This window comes from Chelonoidis abingdonii, chromosome 1, assembly GCF_003597395.2.
Source record: "Chelonoidis abingdonii isolate Lonesome George chromosome 1, CheloAbing_2.0, whole genome shotgun sequence".
NCBI classification, from domain to species: Eukaryota; Metazoa; Chordata; order Testudines; family Testudinidae; genus Chelonoidis; species Chelonoidis abingdonii.
The window spans coordinates 336,587,882-336,608,737 of NC_133769.1; the positions used below are offsets into that span (position 1 = coordinate 336,587,882).

At 42.9% G+C, this 20,856-nt stretch overlaps 1 protein-coding gene across 2 annotated transcripts in view; it reads left to right on the forward strand.

The window, feature by feature from the left end:
- LOC116824703 (protein O-glucosyltransferase 3-like) overlaps positions 1-20,856 on the forward strand; it is an 81,579-nt gene that overhangs the window by 12,077 nt on the left and 48,646 nt on the right. For both annotated transcript variants that reach the window (XM_075061692.1, XM_032780199.2), the window contains exons 2-3: positions 13,020-13,177; positions 16,522-16,678. In XM_075061692.1, coding sequence (XP_074917793.1) covers positions 13,020-13,177; positions 16,522-16,678 — 315 coding nt within the window. The remainder of the gene's footprint in view (positions 1-13,019; positions 13,178-16,521; positions 16,679-20,856) is intronic.

Sequence of the window (20,856 nt, forward strand, 5' to 3'; positions counted from 1 at the left end):
GCATACACCAAGTGTTATATAAGTCACCTGCATGGAAGAGCAGGGACTTGCTATGATTTCCCTAAGCGTGTTATCATTATCTACTGAGATGGTATTTGTTTATGAAAAGTCTTTTCTCATGATCCACTAAAAACTCATTAGACTGGAAGAATAGACATGTCTGGGTTACATACAAATCAAAACCACTACAAGGGACATTATTTAAGAGAGTCACTTCTAATCAGTCAGGTTATGTCAGTAGCTACATTCCCTTACCTACCATTTGGAATGTACACACCCATACAGCATACTTTAAAAGATTATAAACATTCTTCCTCTCAGTTACATCATGAACCTGTAGTTGTTTTATTACTATATTGCTAGGTAGCTTGTGAACATCTTGGTCATAGGCAGTGTGATAACAAGTGCAGTACATCAGCCATTCTGCACAGACTGATTTTTTTTTTTTCCCCTGTCCTGCAGCTCCTATAGTAATTTATACCTGTGCACAAACAGCACAAATCGGTTCTGAAACATTACCAAATCGCAGTAGTAGCGTTGTACACCCATAATGCACTCTGCATAAAGGTAAATGACTGAACCAGGTTCAGGACAATTGAGAATCAGGCCCTGTCATAAACAGATAGAAGGAGTTAATAGAACAAATGTACTTTATATCTCTTTTGAATGTAAGGGGTTAACAAGTTCAGTAAGCCTGGCTGTCACCTGACCAGAGGACCAATCAGGAGACAGGATACTTTCAAATCTTGAGGGAGGGAAGTTTCTGTGTGTGCTGTTAGTTTTTGGTTGTTGTTCACTCTGGGGGCTCAGAGGGACCAGACATGCAACCAGGTTTCTCTCCAATCTCCTTGATACAGGTTCTTGCAGATTCCAAATAGTAAGTACTAGATAGATAAAGCGAGTTAGGCTTATGTTTGTTTTCTTTATTTGCAAATGTGCATTTGGCTGGAAGGAGTTTAATTGTGTATTTGGCTGAAAGGAGTTCAAATTTGTATTTTTGCTGAAAGGATTTTAATTTGTACTTGAATACTTAGGCTGGGAGGGTATTCCCAGTGGCTATAGCTAAAAAACCCTGTACCTATTCCATTTTAAATTTACAAAGATAATTTTTACTGATTTTCTCTCTTTAATTAAAAGCTTTTCTTGTTTAAGAACCTGATTGTTTTTTTTTTCTGGTGAGAGACCCTGGGGACGGGGTCTGGATTCACCAGGGAATTGGTGGGGAGAAAGGAGGGAAGGGGGAGAGAGAGGCTAATTTCTCTCTGTGTCAGGATTACTTTCTCTCTCAGGAAGAGTCTGGGAGGGGGAAAGAGAAGGAGGGAGGAAGGTGAATTGTCCTCTCTGTTTTGTGATTCAAGGAGTTTGAATCACAGTGATCTTCCAGGGTAACCCAGGGAGGGGAAGCCTGGGAGAGGCAACGGTGGGGGAAAGGGTTTACTTTCCTTGTGTTAAGATCCAGAGGGTCTGGGTCTTGGGGGTCCCCGGGCAAGGTTTTGGGGGGACCAGAGTGTACCAGGCACTGGAATTCCTGGTTGGTGGCAGCGCTACAGGTTCTAAGCTGGTAATTGAGCTTAGAGGAATTCATGCTGGTACCCCATCTTTTGGTCGCTAAGGTTCAGAGTGGGGAATTATACCATGACAGGCCCACTTTCTAGAGAGCAGCGGACAGCTGTGGCATTATAATGCCCTTAATGACCTGTCACTCAAGAACTTACATTTTCTAATCTATTCATAGATCCAGTAAAAAGATACTCCAGTTTCTGCTTTGTGTACTTGTTCCCTGATATCAACATGGCACAAAATAACATCTTCACAATATGCTATCACTGACCACACAAGATAAAACCTGAAGAGCTCTGTGTGGCTTAAAAGCTTATCTCTCGCCAACAAGTTGGTCCAATGAAAGATATTACCTCACCACCTTGTCTCATACAAGGTAATAGTGAGATTCAGATGTCAAGATTCAGTGACACAAAGTTCCTTTCTGACTGTTCTTTCAGCCTCTGGTAATGAAGTGGTTTAATGTGCTGGAGGGGTTGTGAAAGATCGCTATAGCTTGAGCTGAGTGATGAATACACTTAGCTATCATTGTCTCAGTTTGTAGTGTTCTGTGCTTTAAGGACTTGCATTATTTGACTTAAAGACAATCTGAACTTCTGACTTCTTAGCTTCCTCTGAACTCCTGCTTCCTGAGCTGTCATACAGAGGTAATTTGTGTATTCTCCATGGGGATGAATCTGGCTTCTTGCTCCTGTAGCTGCCCACTGGCAGCTTGTTATGAAGTTTCAGTGGTTTCCACTTCAAAGCAGTCTGTCTGCCTATGCTCCTGCCCAGGAGAACAGACAGCAGTTAATGGAGATGGAGTTTGAGCTTAAATAAAGGCAAAATAATATCTAGAATAAAATTCCTGCAGTAAGGAAACTCATGGATATAGTTTAATATGCTAAGTTGCTGCTTTGGAGTGGGTGGGGGGAAATGCAGATAGCCTATTGCCGGTGACTAGAGGGGGCTCATTTTAAGATTACAGCACCAAAGACAACTATAAAGTATAGGGTGCAAGGATGCTCCTGTGGTTAAAACCCAGGGAGTCCAGAGGTAATATTTAATTTACATCAGTGATATGATAGCTTAGTTTTCTGGAATCAGTTCCTTTGTGGGCTGATTAAAATTTAACCTCTACATTCGTACTGGGTTAGGCTTTACCAGAATACAGTCAGTGTTGAATTAAATGTATACACTTGTGATTAGAGCTAGCATACACATTGTTCACACACTTATTGTTCTGTCTCCCAGATGTTCTGGCATCTGTCTGGTATGTGGTACATCTGATTATTCCTTTGCTCTAAGGGCTTTGAAGCTGTGTGATGTACAGTAGCAGTTTTTATTGTCATAGCTCATTAAGGAAAATATATTGGACAGATTTTGTGGCTTTTTTTTTTTTACAAGGGGGCTAGGCGCGGGGCGGAGAGAGGACTTAGAGGCGGTGGAACTCCTGGAAGGGGCAGAGAAGATAAAGGAGTGCTGCTTCCACTAAAATATTCCCCAACCCCATCCATAAGACTTTCTGCAGATGCTTAATGTGAACAGGGCTCTTGCAGTTTCAGTGCTAGGATGGGGGTGGGGTGGGAGGGGAACCCCTTATTTGTGGCATTCTCTCTCCTAGAGGCAGCAATCAAATAGTCACAGCCAAGCCCTGGGTCTATGCTACAGAGTTAGGTCGAGTTAAGGCAGCTTACATCGACTAACTCTAAGCATCTACGCTAAATTGTAGCTCCCACTGATGTAACATGCCTACTTACCAATTTAATAACTTCACCTCTGCAGGAGATGTAGCACTTAGGTTGACATACTTAGGTTGGCACAGTATGTGTAGACCAGGAGTGGGCAAACTTTTTGGCCCAAGGGCCACATCAGGGTGTGTCATAACTAGATAGTTAAGGGTTAATGGTTCTTTTACCTGCAAAGGGAACCAGACACCTGACCAGAGGACCAATCAGGAAACCGGATTTTTCAAAGTAAGGGTGGGAACCTCTGGAGGTTTTTGACTTTGTTCTCTGTCTTTTTGTTTTCCTCGGCTGTGCGTAAACAAGCTTCTCTGTCCTTAATCTTCTGTCAATCCACTACCAAGTGATGTCACAGGCAGCAAAGCAATAGGCTGTTATATCTTTTGTTTGTATTTACATGTGTGAGCTTGCTGGACGATTTAAATTCGTATTTTTTAACAGACTGTTTCCTATATTTCTTATAAGCAATATCCCTGTATGACTCTTAATGCAGTGTTTAGTTTATATGTATTTTCTTTCTTTATATATAAAAGTTTTCTTTTTAAGACTTGCTTGAGGTCTTTTCTCTAGTTACAGGCTACGGGAAGAAGGGAGGGGGAATCTCTTTGTTAGCTTGACTAGATTTGAATGCATAGCCCAGGGGGAGGTAAATTCCCTCGCTGGTTTGTAATTCAAGGAGCATAGTACGGCATCGCTCCGGCTAACCCAGGGAAAGGGAGGGAAGCTGGGGATGAGATAGGGAGACCCAGGGGCTCTGGGCTTGGGGGTCCCCAGGGATAGGTTGGGGCGACTTGGGGGCGATCAGGAGCCCTAAAATCCTGATTGGTGGCAGCGAGAATAGATCACAACTGGTAGGAAGCTTGGAGGTTTCATGTTAACCCAGATTTGGATGCTAAGGTCCAGATTTGGAACAGAGGCTTTAATAACAGGTGCAAAACTGTAATGGAGGCCTGGTAGGGTAGGCTGTGCCCCCCAAATGCCTGGCCCTGCCCCTATCTGCCCTCCCTCTTCCCGTCCTAGAACTCCCCAGCCATCCACACACCCCGCTCCTTGTCCTCTGAACGCCTCCTCCTGGGACTCCTGCCCCTAACACCCCCCCATGGACCCCACCTCCTATCCAACCCCCTCCGACTCCCCGACCCTATCCAATCCAACCTGTTTCCCACCCTGTCCCCGAACCTCTGCCCCATCCAACTGCCCCCTGCTCCCTGAGCCCTGACTGCCCCCCAGGACCTCCTGCCTCATAGTCAACCCCCCTCAACCCTCTTACCATGCCGCTCAGAGCAGCATGTCTGGAGTTGCGCCTTCCAGCCGAAGCCAAGCACACTGCCATGCTGCCCTGCACGAGCACGCAGCCCCCCCGCCCAGAGTGCTGCTCATGTGGCGGTGTAGCTGCAGGGGAGGGGGGAAGCAGGGGAGGGGCCAGAGACTAGCTGCCTGGCCAGGAGCTCAGGAATCGGGCAGAACGGTCCCAAGTTAAGTGACCTGGTATAACATGAATTCAGATATAACGAGGTAAAGTAGCGCTCGGGGGGGGCGGGGCTGCGCACTCCGGTGGATCAAATCAAGTTCGATATAATGCGATTTCACCTATAACGCAGTAAGATTGTTTTGCTCTTCAGGACAGGGTTATATCGAGGTAGAGGTGTATTGTGCAATGTTCTTGTTGTGACCTTTATCCCTAACACCCTTTGCTGTTCGTTTGATTATGAGTGCTGTGAAAGCAGTAAATAATAGCGCCACCAGGTGAAGAAACTCAGAGAAGAAAAACAAAGAAATATTGAGAGAAAATGAAAGGTGACAGGTGAAAAGGACACTTTCTACTAGTCTGCACCCAACCCTTGTATTGTTTTGCCAATCCACTATTGACAAAAACTATTTTGTTCTTCTAAAAAAAATTTAGTATAAACATTTTTCAAATTTAGATGCCAATTTTGCAGAGACATAATATGCACGTTTAATTTGACAGACCTGAAGATGTTAGATAAATAAACCTTCGCAAGATTACAGCCTTTTACAGAAATCCCCATAGTGTGTGCATCCCAGATGTACTCAGTTTCACCTTCTGGCTCTTAATACTCCTGCAGTGTGAAATTTTCATTATCTAAGGTGAAAGAAGTGCAAGAAGAAAACAAGAGGATAAATAGTACATAAGTAAGATCTTAAATTCTCTCAGCTGTAATAATATAAGCTATTGTTAGTAACACAGAGGAATTTTTTTTTTAAAGATGACAACTTGCCCATGTACCTTTTTAAATATCTTTTATATCGTTACAATATACATACATAAATAAATTAGTGGAACCGCTGGCTTGTGCATTCTGAGGGATGTGTGATTGCAGTAACTGAGCCACAATTAACTAGATACATAAGCCAAGGATAGAGAGTTCACAGAATAAAGCAGGAGAAAGGTAGTATGTTGAAATACCAGGGAAAGATGCTTTTCTTTGTAAAGAGAAATCTTGGGTCCCAATTAAGACAAAAAAATAGTTTTCTAGTGCTGTTTTTCCAATGTGTTTGCATATCCCTCACTGACGAAGCAACCCACTTCAAGTATCAGCAGAATAAAAGAATAAATTCCTTGAATGATTGCTGCAAATTCTTTGCACTGCATTAGTTGGTATCTAATGCTGTGGGCACAGTTTTGTTTTCTTTTTCATGTAGCCACTTCAGTTTTGCCATCTCAGCCACTGGTTACCTTGAACTGATCAGTTCTTTCTGGTCTGCCCCTCCTTACCCCATGAAGTCTTCCTCTTTCTCTGGATACTGCAAGATGTATAGTTTGCCATTTTGTATTCAAGGATCATTTAGGGCCTGATCTTGCTCCTACTGAAATCAATGGGAGTTTTACTTTTGACTTAAGTAGAAGCAGAATTGGGTCCTCATTCATAAATAAACAAGTTGTTATAGGGCATCTTTCAGAGGCTCTAGCTCAGCAACCCAGTCTCTGCTACCTTACTAGTTCCTTCCCTCCCCCTTCTACAGTATGAGGATGGTAGAAAAGATATTTTTTCTCTTTCTCTAGCAGCAGAAGCTCCCAGGTGTCACAACAGGAAGTGCCATGTTGAGACTGTTGCTTTCTCTGCAATTATGCTAATAATAGTAGGCTCCATATCAAAGCACAAACAAAAACGCTCAGGTAACTTCCTCGCCATCTCCAGGCCTACATAAGAAGAATAAGGACATGTTTATGTAAATATGGAAGAGATGTGTATTTAAAAAAAAAAAAAAAGTGATGAAATTGTTCACGGATTGAGCAATATATAGTTGAGATATTGTTTGAGACAAAGATGGGAAGAAGTTAGAAAAGAGGGGTCATTCAGGATTGTATCTGCTATAGTTTATTGAACAGCCAACACAGTCAACCTTCTGGGTGAAGTCCTTGGAAATAATTAGGGTCCTACCAAATTCGCGGCCATGAAAAACGCATCACAGACCATGAAATCTGGTCTTCTGCGTACTTCACCCTGTACTATATGGATTTCACAGGGGAGACCAGTGTTATTCAAACTGGGGTTCCTGACCCAAAAAGGGTCACGGGGGGGGGGGAGGGAGGGGCTGCAAGGTTACTGTGGGGGCAGGTGTTGTGATATTGCCGCCCTTATTTCTGTGCTGCCTTCAGAGCTGTGTGGCTGGAAAGTGGCAGCTGCTGGCCAGATGCCCAGCTCTGAAGGCAGCACCGCCAACAGCAGCGCAGAAGAGTGGCAGTGGGTGGCTGGAGAGTGGCGACTGCTAGCCAAGGGCCCAGTGAGGGCAGCAGCACAGAAGAAAGTGTAGAAATACCATACTATGCCATCCTTATGCGCTGCTGCTCCTGGTGGCGCTGCCTTCAGACCTGGGCTCCCAGCTCCCAGCCAGCAGCTGCTGCTCTTCGGCCACCCAGCTCTGAAGGCAGCGCTGTCAGCAGCAGCATAGAAGTAAGGATGGCTATACTATGACCCCTCTACAATAACCTTGCGACCCACCCCGCTTCTACTACCTTTTGGGTCAGGACCCCTACAGTTACAACATCGTGAAATTTCAGAATTAAATATCTGCGATCATGAAATTTGTTATTTTTAAAATCTTATGACTGTGAAATTAAGCAAAATGGACCGTGAATTTGGTAGGGCCCTAGAAATAATCTTTTATCCTCCAAGTTTTTGGAGGTAGTTCTGCCAGTCACACTGTTGTCTCCTCCCAAGATGCTCAAATAGGTCCCATGAAAAAACTGGAGTGGACGAGATGGAAGAGGCCAGTTAGGGTTTAGATGGTGTTACAGAGCACTGTCTCAATACTTTATTTGTTTTCTGATTTATTCAGCAGTGTTGCAATCCAAATATTAATAGCAGTGACTCAAAGGCATGTTTCATGGTCTATATTTGGAGTCAGATTACAACACAAAATTGTTAATAACTTTATATTCTCGAGAACTGCTTTCCTTGTAGTTTAATATTGTTGTTCAGCATGGATTAGGGGGACCATGTAGACATGATCAGGCAAATGTATAGTGGGGGTAAGATAGTGTTGATGGGATCTCCTCCAAAGAGTGGATCAATATTTAGATGGGGTATAATAAAAGATAATATATGTATAAAATATCATTATCTATTTATATATATATAGTATGGCATAAGGGCTGGGGAGTTTTTTGCATGAGTTTGGAAGAACTGTATTATTCATAAGCGTCAAATCCCCCACAAGTAATAGATGCAGATCATCCAAAACAAATACCAGTAAAAACTTCACACTGCTTTAGTGTTAATGGTACAGCGCATGAATTTTAAAAAAATATTTGCAGTGTTGTATAGTTGAAATGAATACCAACATCTATTCATCCAACATATAATAAGGCTGGTTGGATTTTTTGTTTTGTTTTTACATCTTCTTGACCTAGCAAATTTTAAAAGTAGATTTTAAAAAACTGCCCAAAACGTCCAAAAGTTTTGAGGTATATACATAATCTAAGGTTCGTAAGAGTGAACAAATCACCTTCCAGTGCCTGGGAGCCCACAGATTCCATGAAGAATTGTCCCTCCAAAAAAAAAATTTTGATTTTGGAAGCTTGTTGTAGGGAATTCAGGTGTTTTTCATCAAGCTTTCAGAACACTTTTTGCTTTTTACCACTAGATGGCAATAAATTGAATATGATTTTCATCTGCCTTTCTTGAACTGTTTTCCTCTTTAAAAATATGTCCAAAAAATAAACTGGTTTAATATAATATATATGTAACTTCTGATCTGTCATATCATTACATCTTACGCAAATCAGACTAATAATTTATACTTATTTTTTTCAAAGAGACGATGGGGATGCCTTATAGATGTTCTGATCTTTCAGAACTTCAACAAAGCAGGTCTGTGCTTGTTTCTGAGGCAGTTTGTGCTCCTTGTGACTGAAGACTCTCTCCAGGTGCTGCATTTATAGTTCTGTGTCTGTATTTTTACTCTCTTAGATATATTAAATCCCTTGTGTTAAGGCTGTAATGGAGGTGGCTCATGGGAACATCTTGTTCAAATTTTTCCAGCCGTTTGACATGGGAGCAGAGGTGATTTTTCCTGCTTCTGATGGAATTCACCATCTCCCTCAATACTTCTTAATCATCCAGGTTTCCCGAAGAGTAGAGTTTTTGCCTTTGCATCAGATAGCACCAAATATCCAGTTTCGGGGGAGGGGGGGTTAACCCTCCCCAAAGGAAATCTACCTAGAAAGGTCTATCTCGATCCTACCTTCCTTCAAATGACATCAGCTGAACAATGCACTACTCAGTACTGTTTTCTGTGAGAAGTGTGAGTGTTCCCAGCAAGTGCATTTAATGCAAAACTTTTTTACTGGTGACCCCTTTCACATAGCAAGCTTCTGAGTTCAATGCCCCCTTATAAATTAAAAACACTTTTTATATATTTAACACCATTATAAATGCTGGAGGCAAAGTGGGGTTTGGGGTGGAGGTTGACAGCTCATTACCCCCCATGTAATAACCTTGCGACCCCCTGAGAGGTTCGACCCCCAGTTTGAGAACCCCTGTTTTAAGGTAAGCTTGTTTGCCAGCAGTGGTGTCTCCAACAGAGACAGAAAGTGATCATATGTAAATCAATAAGTGAATAGATTCCTCCACCTGTAAGCCTCCTCTCAGAGCACAGGCAGCCCTGATTTACCGTGGGATTTACCACAGGGAAGATTTTTTGAGAGCCATTGTTAAATACTGGCATTCAGTCACAGGGCTGCACACAAAGGTTTTCTCTCCATCTGAAATACCACATGGGTGTGGCACTTCTTGCTTTCAAATTACATTACAGTAGTGTTGCAATCCAGGCACGCAGTAACAGGGTTGGCCACATGCTGAGCACCCCAGCATAGCCAGGGTTGGCTGTGCAGCACCCTGCCTTTGTTTACCCTCTTCAGGAGCATTTAAGAACTATGCTGGAGGTTTTCTCATGGCCAGCCAATACTCCTCCTTGGGATCTGGATGTATTAACGTAAACAATTCAAACCGTCCTCAAAGTCCCAAAATATAGTCCCTCAATATACCACCTATTCTACTCTTCTCCAGTCCCAGCCTGCTTTTCAATCAAGCAGCTCTTTCAGCCCCTTCTAGCTGGAGTCCTTCCCTGCTCTTCCCAGCACATACTCCCCAGTCTTCCTACCTGGAATCCTTTCATCTCCAGGAAAGGGCCCAACACCCTCCCAATGCTGTCTATGCTCCATCTTTGAGAGGTCAGCCATCATAGATTCATAGATTCTAGGACTGGAAGGGACCTCGAGAGGTCATCGAGTCCAGTCCCCTGCTGTCATGGCAGGACCAAATACTGTCTAGACTATCCTTGATAGACATTTATCTAACCTACTCTTAAATATCTCCAGATATAGGGAGATTCCACAACCTCCCTAGGCAGTTTATTCCAATGTTTAACCACCCTGACAGTTAGGAACTTTTTCCTAATGTCCAACCTAAACCTCCCTTGCTGCAGTTTAAGCCCATTGCTTCTTGTTCTAACCTTAGAGGCTAAGATGAACAAGTTTTCTCCCTCCTCTTATGATATAGCTTTAGAATACCTGAAACAATGCTATCATGTCCCTCTCAGTCTTCTCTTTCCAAACAAACAAACCCAATTCTTTCAGCCTTCCTTCATAGGTCATGTTCTCTAGAACTTTAATCATTCGTAATTGCTCTTCCTGGACCCCATGCCCATTCCCTCTTTTCGCCCCCAGCCCCGCCCCCCCCTCGTGCCACCGCCGTCCCGACAGCCACATTCCCCAGCCCACTCGCTCCCATCACGCTGCCGGTTCCAATCTCCTCCACATCTTCTTGTAAATGCCAGTGCCAGAACCGGACACAATACTCCAGTTGAGGCCTAACCAGCGCAGAGTAGAGCGGAAGAATGACTTCTTGTGTCTTGCTCACAACACACCTGTTAATGCATCCCAGAATCATGTCTGCTTTTTTTGCAACAGCATCATGCTGTTGACTCATATTTAGCTTGTGGTCCACTATAAGCCCTAGATCCCTTTCTGCTGTACTCGTTCCTAGACAGTCTCTTCCCATTCTGCAAAAGCAGCAAAGAGTTTTGTGGCACCTTCTAGACTAACAAATGTATTGAAGCAGGGAGAGAGAGCTCAGTGGTTTGAGCATTGGCCTGCTAAACCCAGGGTTGTGAGTTCAATCCTTGAGAGAGCCATGTAGGGATCTGGGGCAAAAATCTGTCTGAGGATTGGCCCTGCTTTGAGCAGGGGGTTGGACTAGATGACCTCCTGAGGTCCCTTCCAACCCTGATATTCTATGAGCTTTCATGGGTGAATACCCACTTCGTCAGATGCATGTCAGACTAACACAGCTACCTCTCTGATATTTCTTCCCATTCTGTATGGCTACGTCTTCACTACGCGCTGTATCGGCGGGTAGCAATCGATTTCTCGGGGATCGATATATTGCGTCTCATCTAGATGCAATATATCGATCCCCGAACGAGCTCCTATCGATCCCGGAACTCCACCAACCCGAACGGCGGTAGCAGAGTCGACATGGGGAGCCGCGGACATCGATCCTGCGCCGTGAAGACGGTAGGTAATTCGATCTAAGATACTTCGACTTCAGCTACGTTATTCACATAGCTGAAGTTGCGTATCTTAGATTGATTTTCCCCTGTAGTGTAGACCAGCCCTTAGTGTGAAACTGATTGTTCTTTCCTAAGTGGAACACTTTGCATTTGTCTTTATTAAACTTCATTCTGTTTACCTCAGACCATTTCTCCAATTTGTCCAGATCATTTTGAATTATGACCCTATCGTCCAAAGCAGTTGCAATCTCTCCCAGTTTGGTATCATCTGCAAACTTAATAAGCGTACTTTCTATGCCAATATCTAAGTCGTTGATGAAGATATTGAACAGAGCCGGTTCCAAAACAGACCCCTGCGGAACCCCACTTGTTATACCTTTCCAGTAGGATTGGGAACCATTAATAACACTCTCTGAGTATGGTTATCAAGCCAGTTATGCATCCACCTTATAGTAGCCCCATCTAGCTATTTGCCTAGTTTATCGATAAGAATATCATGCGAGACTGTATCAGATGCCTTATTAAAGTCTAGGTATACCACATCCACCGCTTCTCCGTTATCCAGTAGAGACCCCTCTACTCTTCCAGCCCTCAGCCTTCTTCAGCTCTTTGGCTTTGGTTTCCAGGCCCAAACGCTTCTCCCTGTCAGAGTCTCCCATAGCATCCTCCTGCTCACTACAACTCTTCTCTGTATCTTCCTGCTGCTCTCATAGATAACACCTGTCCTCCGTTTGCCCATCAGAGCTGTTAACATTGTACAGGTGGGCTGGATCAGTTCCTTTTGTAAGGGCCCAATCCACCCTGCAACATGCATCATTCAGGGTTTTTTTCTGCATCTGCAAACTATTCTTTTAGGTCCCAGTAAATACTCTATTCATAAGACCAGTTGTTTTGAATAAAAATAACAATTGCTGTTCAGCTTCTCTTTGTTTGGTACCTTATCCAAGCCACATTTGTATAGTTTAATCCATATCTAAATCTGCTTTGGAGAAATCTATAAGTTGTAGGTTGGTTATTTGCAATGTTAAATATGGGCAAGCCACGAGGTAGTAATGAAAGTTAAGAGTAATAATCTTGTTTAACTGACAGTGCAAAACTATACAATCTGCATTTAGTATTGTGATTGTAGTACACACTGAAAGCTCCAGACAGGGACCGCACACTGCGAGTGCTTTCCAAAATACAGTCTAGTTTACTATTAGGACAAGAACAATTTTACTGTCTCTCCTCTCCCCCTCATCCCCCCTGAAATATGAGGATGAAAAATCTCAAAAATGGTTTAATTACAATATATATTATTTAGGTTACTGATGTGACAGACCCTCAATTTTAAGCTTTAATGAGTTGTAAAATGTGTATCTTTATGCATTATGGCCTCGGTTCTGCAAAGCAGAAGGCTAACTTAAGCATATGGGTAGTTTCCTGAAGTCACAGTTAGGCTTGTGCTTAAATACCTTGCTGAACTGGGCTTTCAGCTCTCACTGAAGGTCAAAGGGAATCTTTCCATTGACTTCGATGAATCATATCCTAATCCTTATTTGGTTTTGCTTTTACACATTTTTTTAAGTCATTTGATTTGTAGAAATCAAGCATAAGGGTTTCTATGAGGGAAAGGAGAGTTGCCAGTGGTGAACAGCAATAGAAAGTACATTTCTAAATCAGTTGAAAAAGTTGACTGGCATTTTGTTTCCTTTTTAGCAAACTTCAGAAGAAAAAGCGAGATGTAACTGGACTACAGGGAGTGACAGGAGAATGGTTTGAAGAAATACAGAGAAAAAAATTTCAGAATGAAATTGATGTCAACAGAATGTTAAAACGACCACTAGCACATTGGCTAAGAAAGACATCAAGAAACGGTGAGTCAGCGAATTTTTCAAATCCCTTTCTTAAGTGATGCTCACCAAAACCATTGACTAGACTATCAGGGTTGGAAGGAACCTCAGGAGGTCATCTAGTCCAACCCCCTGCTCAAAGCAGGACCAATCCCCAATTTTTGCCCCGAGACCAATTCCCAGACAGATTTTTGCCCCGGATCCCTAAATGGCCCCCTTGAGGATTGAGCTCACAACTCTGGGTTTAGCAAGCCAATGCTCAAACCACTGAGCTATCTCTCCCCCTGCTCACAGCTCAGTGAAAGAGAAGTTTCTGAAATTGTGTTGACCCCTTCTCACATCAGAGCTTGCAAAATAAGATTTTAAAAGGGAAATGTGTTCCTTTGAAGTAACTGTGTTAAAAGCACAATCGTGCAACAGATTATGAACTCTTGGTATTTCTTACCCTAGAGTTGTAATAGTTGGAAAGATTATAAGCAAATAGATACAGTAGGCATTATCTGATGAAAGAATGAGTGTTAGCTTTATATAGACTGCATTAGTTCCACAGAAATAAAAATCAAAGGTAAATATAATGATCACAGTCAAGCCTAGTTTTTTTTTTAAAGGAGATGAGGGAAATGGAAATAACTTTAGATAAATGAGGCTTCAGAGAAGCAGAGTAGATGTCAGGGGACAAATCTGGATAATCAAGATTTGGATGAAAGAGGTTTAAATGTATTTGAATAGAAGCTTGACTGATTACACAGGGCTAAAATGTGTGCAAGTGTCAGATTATCAGGGTGGCAGATTGACCTTGTCTGCTGTCTGGTTGTCACTGTGATAGAACTCTGGGCAGTCGTCTTCCATGCATGCTGTTGCCCATCAGATCCCAACATGGTCAATGTCCCTATCAGATTTCCCATTCTGTAGTGCAGTGGATTTCAACCTGGAGTCTGGGGTCTGCTGTAGGGCTGCAAGCAGGTTTGGGGGGCCGCCACGGAGGGCCAGTGTTAGATTTGCTGGGGCTCAGAGCAGAAAGCCGAAACCCCATCGTATACGACTGAAGCCTGAGCAAAGTAGCTTCACCGGGGCCCCTGTGGTGTGGGGCTCCAGGCAATTGCCCTGCTTGCTATCCCCAACACTGGCCTTGGCTTTTATGTGCAGAAAATCAGTCATTGTGCCACAGGTGGGCCGTGGAGTTTTTATAGCAGGGGGGTCAGAAAGAAAAAGGTTGAGAACCTCTAGTGTAGTGTCTCCTGCATCATCCCTCCATGTGGCTTTTATGAATAGATCTTTTCTCCGTTCACATTTCTATCTGTTATAATTTTTTCATCTGCCACCTTTTGCCACAGACATACATCACCATCCTCTGCCTCTCAATAGCTGGAGACAGCATCATAGGAAGCAGAACTACATTTCCATAGAAGGACTGTATACCAAAAATGTCACCTAAAGGCCACAATGAGGTTCACATGACTCTTTTGACGTCATGCTTACTATCACTAAAACGTTAGGTTTCAAAAGGAGTTAAGCTTTTCTAACATGTAGTCTGCCTGTCAGTGAGGTACAAGTGATATGTTGCAGCCAAAAATGAAACCCTAAGTTCCCTTTAAGCTGCGTGGCTGGGCTCTGGGGACTCAGGGCTGCGGCGGGAAGAGATGCTCTCCCCCAGTAAGTACCTGCTGCGTCAGGGAGAGGTGCCCCTCCCCTGGCCCAGGCCCGCTGGAGCTGCCAGAGAGAGGCACCTCTTGCCGCAGCAGCTCGGGGCTGGGGGAAGAGAAGGTTGTGGGGAGTCCTCCCTCTCCCCACCGCAGCCACAGGGCAGCCTGTGCCCCAAACCCCTCATCCTTGGCCCCACCCCAGAGCCCGCACCTCCCCCACACCACCCTCTGTCCCAGCCCTGAGCCCCATGTCGCACCCAAACCTCTCATTCCCGGCCCCACCCCAGAGCCTTCGCCCCTAGCTGAAGCTCTCACCCCCTGCAACCAACCCTCTGTCTCAGTCCTGAGCCCTCTCCCACACCCCGAACCCCTCATCCTCACCCCAGAGCCTGCACCCCCAGCCAGAACCCTCATCCCCCCGCCACATCCCAACCCTCTGCACCAGCCCTGTCACACATCACCTCCATGTTGGTGCACATAACAAAATTCATTCTGCACATGGATGTAAAAAAAATTGGAGGGAACACTGCCTATGACATGTACCTTTCATTCAATTGAGAGACCAGCCCCAGACAATTGCCCTTGCCTCTCACAGTTTGTATCAGCTATTTCTGTTCAGCTGTGTATCCATTTCTAGAATGCATTTCCCCTCGACACCCTCCAACACACACATTTCTGTGCTGCTGTTTTCACTCTCACATCTGATGATCTAAAATGGCGGGGGGAGGTGGGGAAATCTCCAATTTTTCAATAATACCCTGTTATCTGAATGTTGCTTTGCTTCGCTGGTCCCACCGGGGCACCTCTTAGCAGCAGAGACTGCAGTTTCTCTGCTTACTCTGTGAACCAACGTGTTGTTCACACCCACTTTCAACTGCTTTTGCCAAGAGGACAGGGTTCATGTTCCCTATGGAAACAAGGCCATATTCTTCCAAAATAAATAAATTATGATGCCCTTTTATGATTCTGCAAAGAAAATAAGCTGAGAGAATATACATAAAATAAAACACTTTAAACATTAACTGTAGCATTCAACCACCAAGAATGGTCTGGTGAATCCATCATAAACTTAGGTATAACAAGTTTTTTATAATATTCTGGTATCTAATATAAATTACTCATGTAATTAATGATTCTGTCTGTCTGGTGTTTATACACATTTGAGAAGTCAACTCATTATGGATCTTTGGTCAATATTTTCAGAAATGACTATTAATTTCAGGTGCCCAACTGGAGACACCTTAACAGGGGCCTGACTTTCACAGGGCGGGTGTTCAGCCGTGTCTGACAGTCAGGCTAATTTAATTATCTCATGTTGGGCACCCAAGCATGGATGCACCCAAAATTATTGCTCCCTTTTGAAAATGTGGAGCTGTGTATCTTTTTTTTCCCCATTTTCCAGTTAGACACCAAAAGCAAATGTCACTTTGCTTGGTTAAAAGAAATCGGTGATAGTCTGAAATTTCTAACAAACTTTATACAGAAAAAAATATATTTGTCTGGGGAAAACAACTTACAAACTTGCTGTGTCGATAAAGATTCACAAAAGGGGACAAATCCCCTTTTGCTTCTTTGCAGGTCATCTTTAATTACAGCTTACTGCCTGCCTTTATTCAGGCATGCAAAGATGTAGCTTATTTTTGTATGGTTTAAAAAAATTAGATTTAACGACAACTGGAAATGAATCAAATAATTGCAACATTTTAATTTTTTTAATTTTTTTAGATCCTAAAGAGTTCAAAATGTCATCACCCCAAAATCCACAAGCACAAAAGAATGTCTCACCTTCCATTCTGGGATTCAGAACTCCTTTCACTTCACTCTTCTCCTTCAAAAAATCAAGGAAGCACAGTTTAAAGCACCAGACTCAGCAGCAGCCACGGTGAGCTATACACAACCGGTGTTCATTCTACTGCTTAATGGTAGTTAGAAAAAGAAAATGAATTGTTTCATGCCTCGCTTGTAAAACTTTGTGTACAGCTCCATTTAAATTAGATGATTCTCCAGCCTACTGCTTTCTACGTGTTCCAGTAGGAGCATGATTTTATTGGTTATGTAATGCAAAGTTATCAGTTAAATGTCAGAAAGAATAAAGACTAAGTGGAAAGTAAGGGCCAAATTCCCATCCTTAGATGAAATTTCATTTGCTCAGGCTTTGCATGAAAGCTGCATGGTTGTTACAGTCTCTGGGCTATAGCACCAGCTCTAACTCATTATGCCCCTTCTTCATGGGGCCTGGATAATAGATTCAAGTAGTTTGTAGACACATTGGCAACACCTCACTGTCAAACCCCTCTTTGTGATGCGTTGCTGCTGTTGTTGTTGTTGTTTGTATTGAGGTAGTGCTTGGGATCACCAGTCATGGATTAGGGGCCCATGATAGAAGGTCCTTTTCAAACACATAACAAAAAGGTGGACCCTGCTCTGAAGAGTGTATGGACCTATTATAAGACAAACTTAGATTGTAAGCTCTTTGGGGCAAGGACTGTCTTTTTTTGTTCTGTGTTTGTTCAGAGCCTAACAATGTGAGGTCCTGACCGGGGATCCTCAGTGCTATAATAATACAACTAATAAATAACACGAGACAACAGATAGATGCAACAGCAGACTGGGGGAGGGGGAAGAAAGCATAAGGTAGTAATGAGACAATACTGGTCAGTATGATGAGTAGTTGTTTTCACACACCAGGTGCCTAACAGTTGGTGAGGTTTTTGTATCACAGCAGAGGAGAGTTTTAAGGTGGTTTTGAAGAGGGACAGTGAGGTAGCCTTGCAGATGTTTCCAGAGAGCTCCTTCCTAGCAAAGCAGCAAGGTGACCATAATTGAAAATTAGTGGCCCCCTGTGAGTGCTGGGAAGCAGATACTAGCCGTGGCACAGCACAGTCCAGCTATTCCCTCTCCTTCTTCGCTCTTGTCATAACCCCTACACTGGAGACTGGGAGCAGGACCAGTGTAGAGCTCTCTCACCATCTCTAGGCAAACTACAGTGGCCCTCTGTATAGGGAGTATTCAGGGGGCCATTCCCACAGCATAAATGCCCACAGCATAAAGGGGCATTTGTGTAACTGAGAAAGAGAATAGGGTTTTAGGAAGGATATATATATCGGTGTGAAATCAATCTTGTGGGATGAGATCAAATGAAAGCAAAGCCTAGGGGGCTTCAGACTCTTCAATTTGGCAGCCTTTACCAGTATGAAAATGACTTTTTTTGAAAAAGCAATAGAAGATGCATATAATTGTATGTACTCACTGCTTTGGTTTTCCTGATTCTATATTTATCCTGATTTTTCAACAGAAAATGTATAAAATAGATCTTGGGTTCAGATGATCTTGACCAGTGGTGGGCATGTCAGGGTAAACCATTGGCGGCCTGTGAGATGGTTTGTTTACATTGACTGACTGTCCACTGGCCCAGCCGCCCACGGCTCCCAGTGGCCGCAGTTCACTGTTCCCAGCCAATGGGAGCTGCAGGAAGCGGCAGCCAGCATGTCCCTGCAGCCCATGCTGCTTCCTACAGCTCCCATTGGCCGGGAACAGTGAACAGCGGCCCCTGAGAGCTGCAGGAGGCCTAGCCTGCGGATGGTTAATGTAAACAAACTGTCTCGTGGCCTGCCAGCGGATTTCCCTGATGGACCATGTGAGGCCTGCAGGTTGCCCACCACTGATCTTAACTCATTACAAGGCAGAATTTGAAAAATAAACAGCAAGGCTATTCTGATGTGGAGCTGAGCCAATTACTGAATATCCTAGTCACGTCTCCCTATTGAAAACTTCTCCGCCCTTTGTAGGTGTTGTCTTGGCATGTGACTTGTTTTGTGTGTAGACAAAGCAATACAAATACTTTGCCTGTCACCAGGTAAAGTTATTTGAAGAGTAAGTGATGTACAATAGGCAGTAGCACGTAAGTCATGTAAGTAAGCTTGACTGGCGGAAGCCTGTAAACAGCTAGGTATTAGCAACTGTTTAGATGGTACTTTGTCCGTTTTGTGCGCGCAAAAAAAAAAGAAAAAAAGTCTGACTTGTTGTGGGGTGTTTTTGTTGTGGGGAAAATATTATGGAAGGCAGCAAAAAGAAGTCTATTTACGTGGAGCTATTTAAGAGGCTAATAAAAGGGTTGTAACACCAAAGTTGGCAGTAAGTAAAACTGGTGATTATTTTCCATTCCAGGCATTTAATGATGTAAGTTTTTCTTATCCTCTTCTTATAGATTATTTAAATAGCGCTTCTTTTTAAATGTAAAACTTAAGTTTTACTTAACCAAGTGTTTTCAACATGCTTGCATAATTTGATGGTTGTTTAGCTGGGTACTGTGTAATGCTCATATGAACACTAAAAGTAGACTGCAATCTGAGAGAGAACCCATGCATGGGCCATTGCAGGTTAGAGCCTGACTGAAACTATCAATTTGCTGCAGAATCTATCTTATTGTGTATTATTAAATGCAGTCACTCTTAGTGTTGCACTCTGTAATCATCTGTCTAGCTACAGGTACTAGTTTCATGTTTGGGGTGTGTGTTGGGAGGGGAGGGGGGTTGGGGTTTATTTCTGGTTTCTGTAGTAATGAATTTAAGAAATACCTGCACGTAGGAAAACAAACCTTTTATTTCAAAATGCTGATAAACTGGATGGAGTTTAGAATAGAGCAATGAGGATGATTAGGGGGCTGGAGGGACTGATATAGGACATAAGATTATTGTAATCTTTTTTTGTATAATTTGACTAGGAGACAACTAAGGAGGAACACCATCATCTATTACTTAAAGAGTGCTAAGAGCAAGGATGGGGAAGAATTATTTAGGATGGTGCAAGGAGGTATAACCAGGAGTAATGAGATTAAATTAGGAATGTGAAAATTTGGCCAGAAAACCCCCCCTAAAACATTTCTGATAGCTAAATCTACTGGAAAAGGAATAATGGATGTCCCACTGCTTGGAATAATTAAAACTGGCTAGGGGCAGCACTTGCAAGTGTGCTGTACAGAACAGTTCTCCACGTGCAAAGTTGAAGCAGCCAATAGAATTTTTTCCATTTCTAATGGAATAAGACTTGAGATTGTTTATAAAACAGAACACCAAACTCACTGCATTTGGTTTGAAAGAAATCATTGTAAAGATTCTAAAATACCACAAGCTCAGCTCTAGGTTGTGTTAAGTGTTAATGCATATTCCACATCATTTTAGCTTAAAACAAAAGTTAAATATGGCTTTGAGATCTGATTCTGAAACCCTTATACACACTGAGTAGTAATCCCATTGACTTCAATGGGAATATTCACATGATTAACTGCTATCAAGCAAAGTTAAGGAGTGGAGCAGGCTCATAGTCTTACTCTGCAAAGCCCATGGAAATCAAAGGGAATCTTTCTATAGGCTTCAGCTGGATGATGCCTTATATGAGGAAGGGATCCTGATTTTAACCTTCCCAATTGCAAAAACACAAATACTATCTCTTGCAACTGTTCTTCCCTGCCTGCAAGCGCATTACAACCAAATGACAAAGCACAGTGGAAAGAAAGATTCGAACACACAGAACATGCCAACAAGCCAGTTTATACTTGCTGCTGAAGCACAATAAAATAATTTACCTCAATCCCATGAAAGCCTTAAGAACCAAAAGGAAATAATGTCTGTAAAAAACTCCTTTCGTAGACAGAATTGATCACAAAAAATGAGAAGAATAAGCAAAACAAAGCCCTCTGGGAGGAGGGCTGAACAGTTAAGAGCAACCATAACAAGGCAAAAAAATTTTCAGTACCCTTTCGGCAGGGGGATAGGCACGTTAATTTTTAAACAAAGGTCTGCAAGTGGGAGAAGGAACCATATCTTACTGCGATGGGGTTAATTTTTTCATTTGAATTAAGAACACTTTTTTTTCCCACTTGTATGGGTACAAATCCGTCTTGCTTTACTCGCGTGAGTATCCCCATTTAAATCAGCTGCACTTCTCTTTTCCTTTGGTTGGCTGGTTGGTTAGTTAGATGTATACACTCATTCCATTGAAAGGAGTGCCCATCCTTTGCTTTTGGCATCCCTGGACACATTTAAAAAAACACAATTCTAA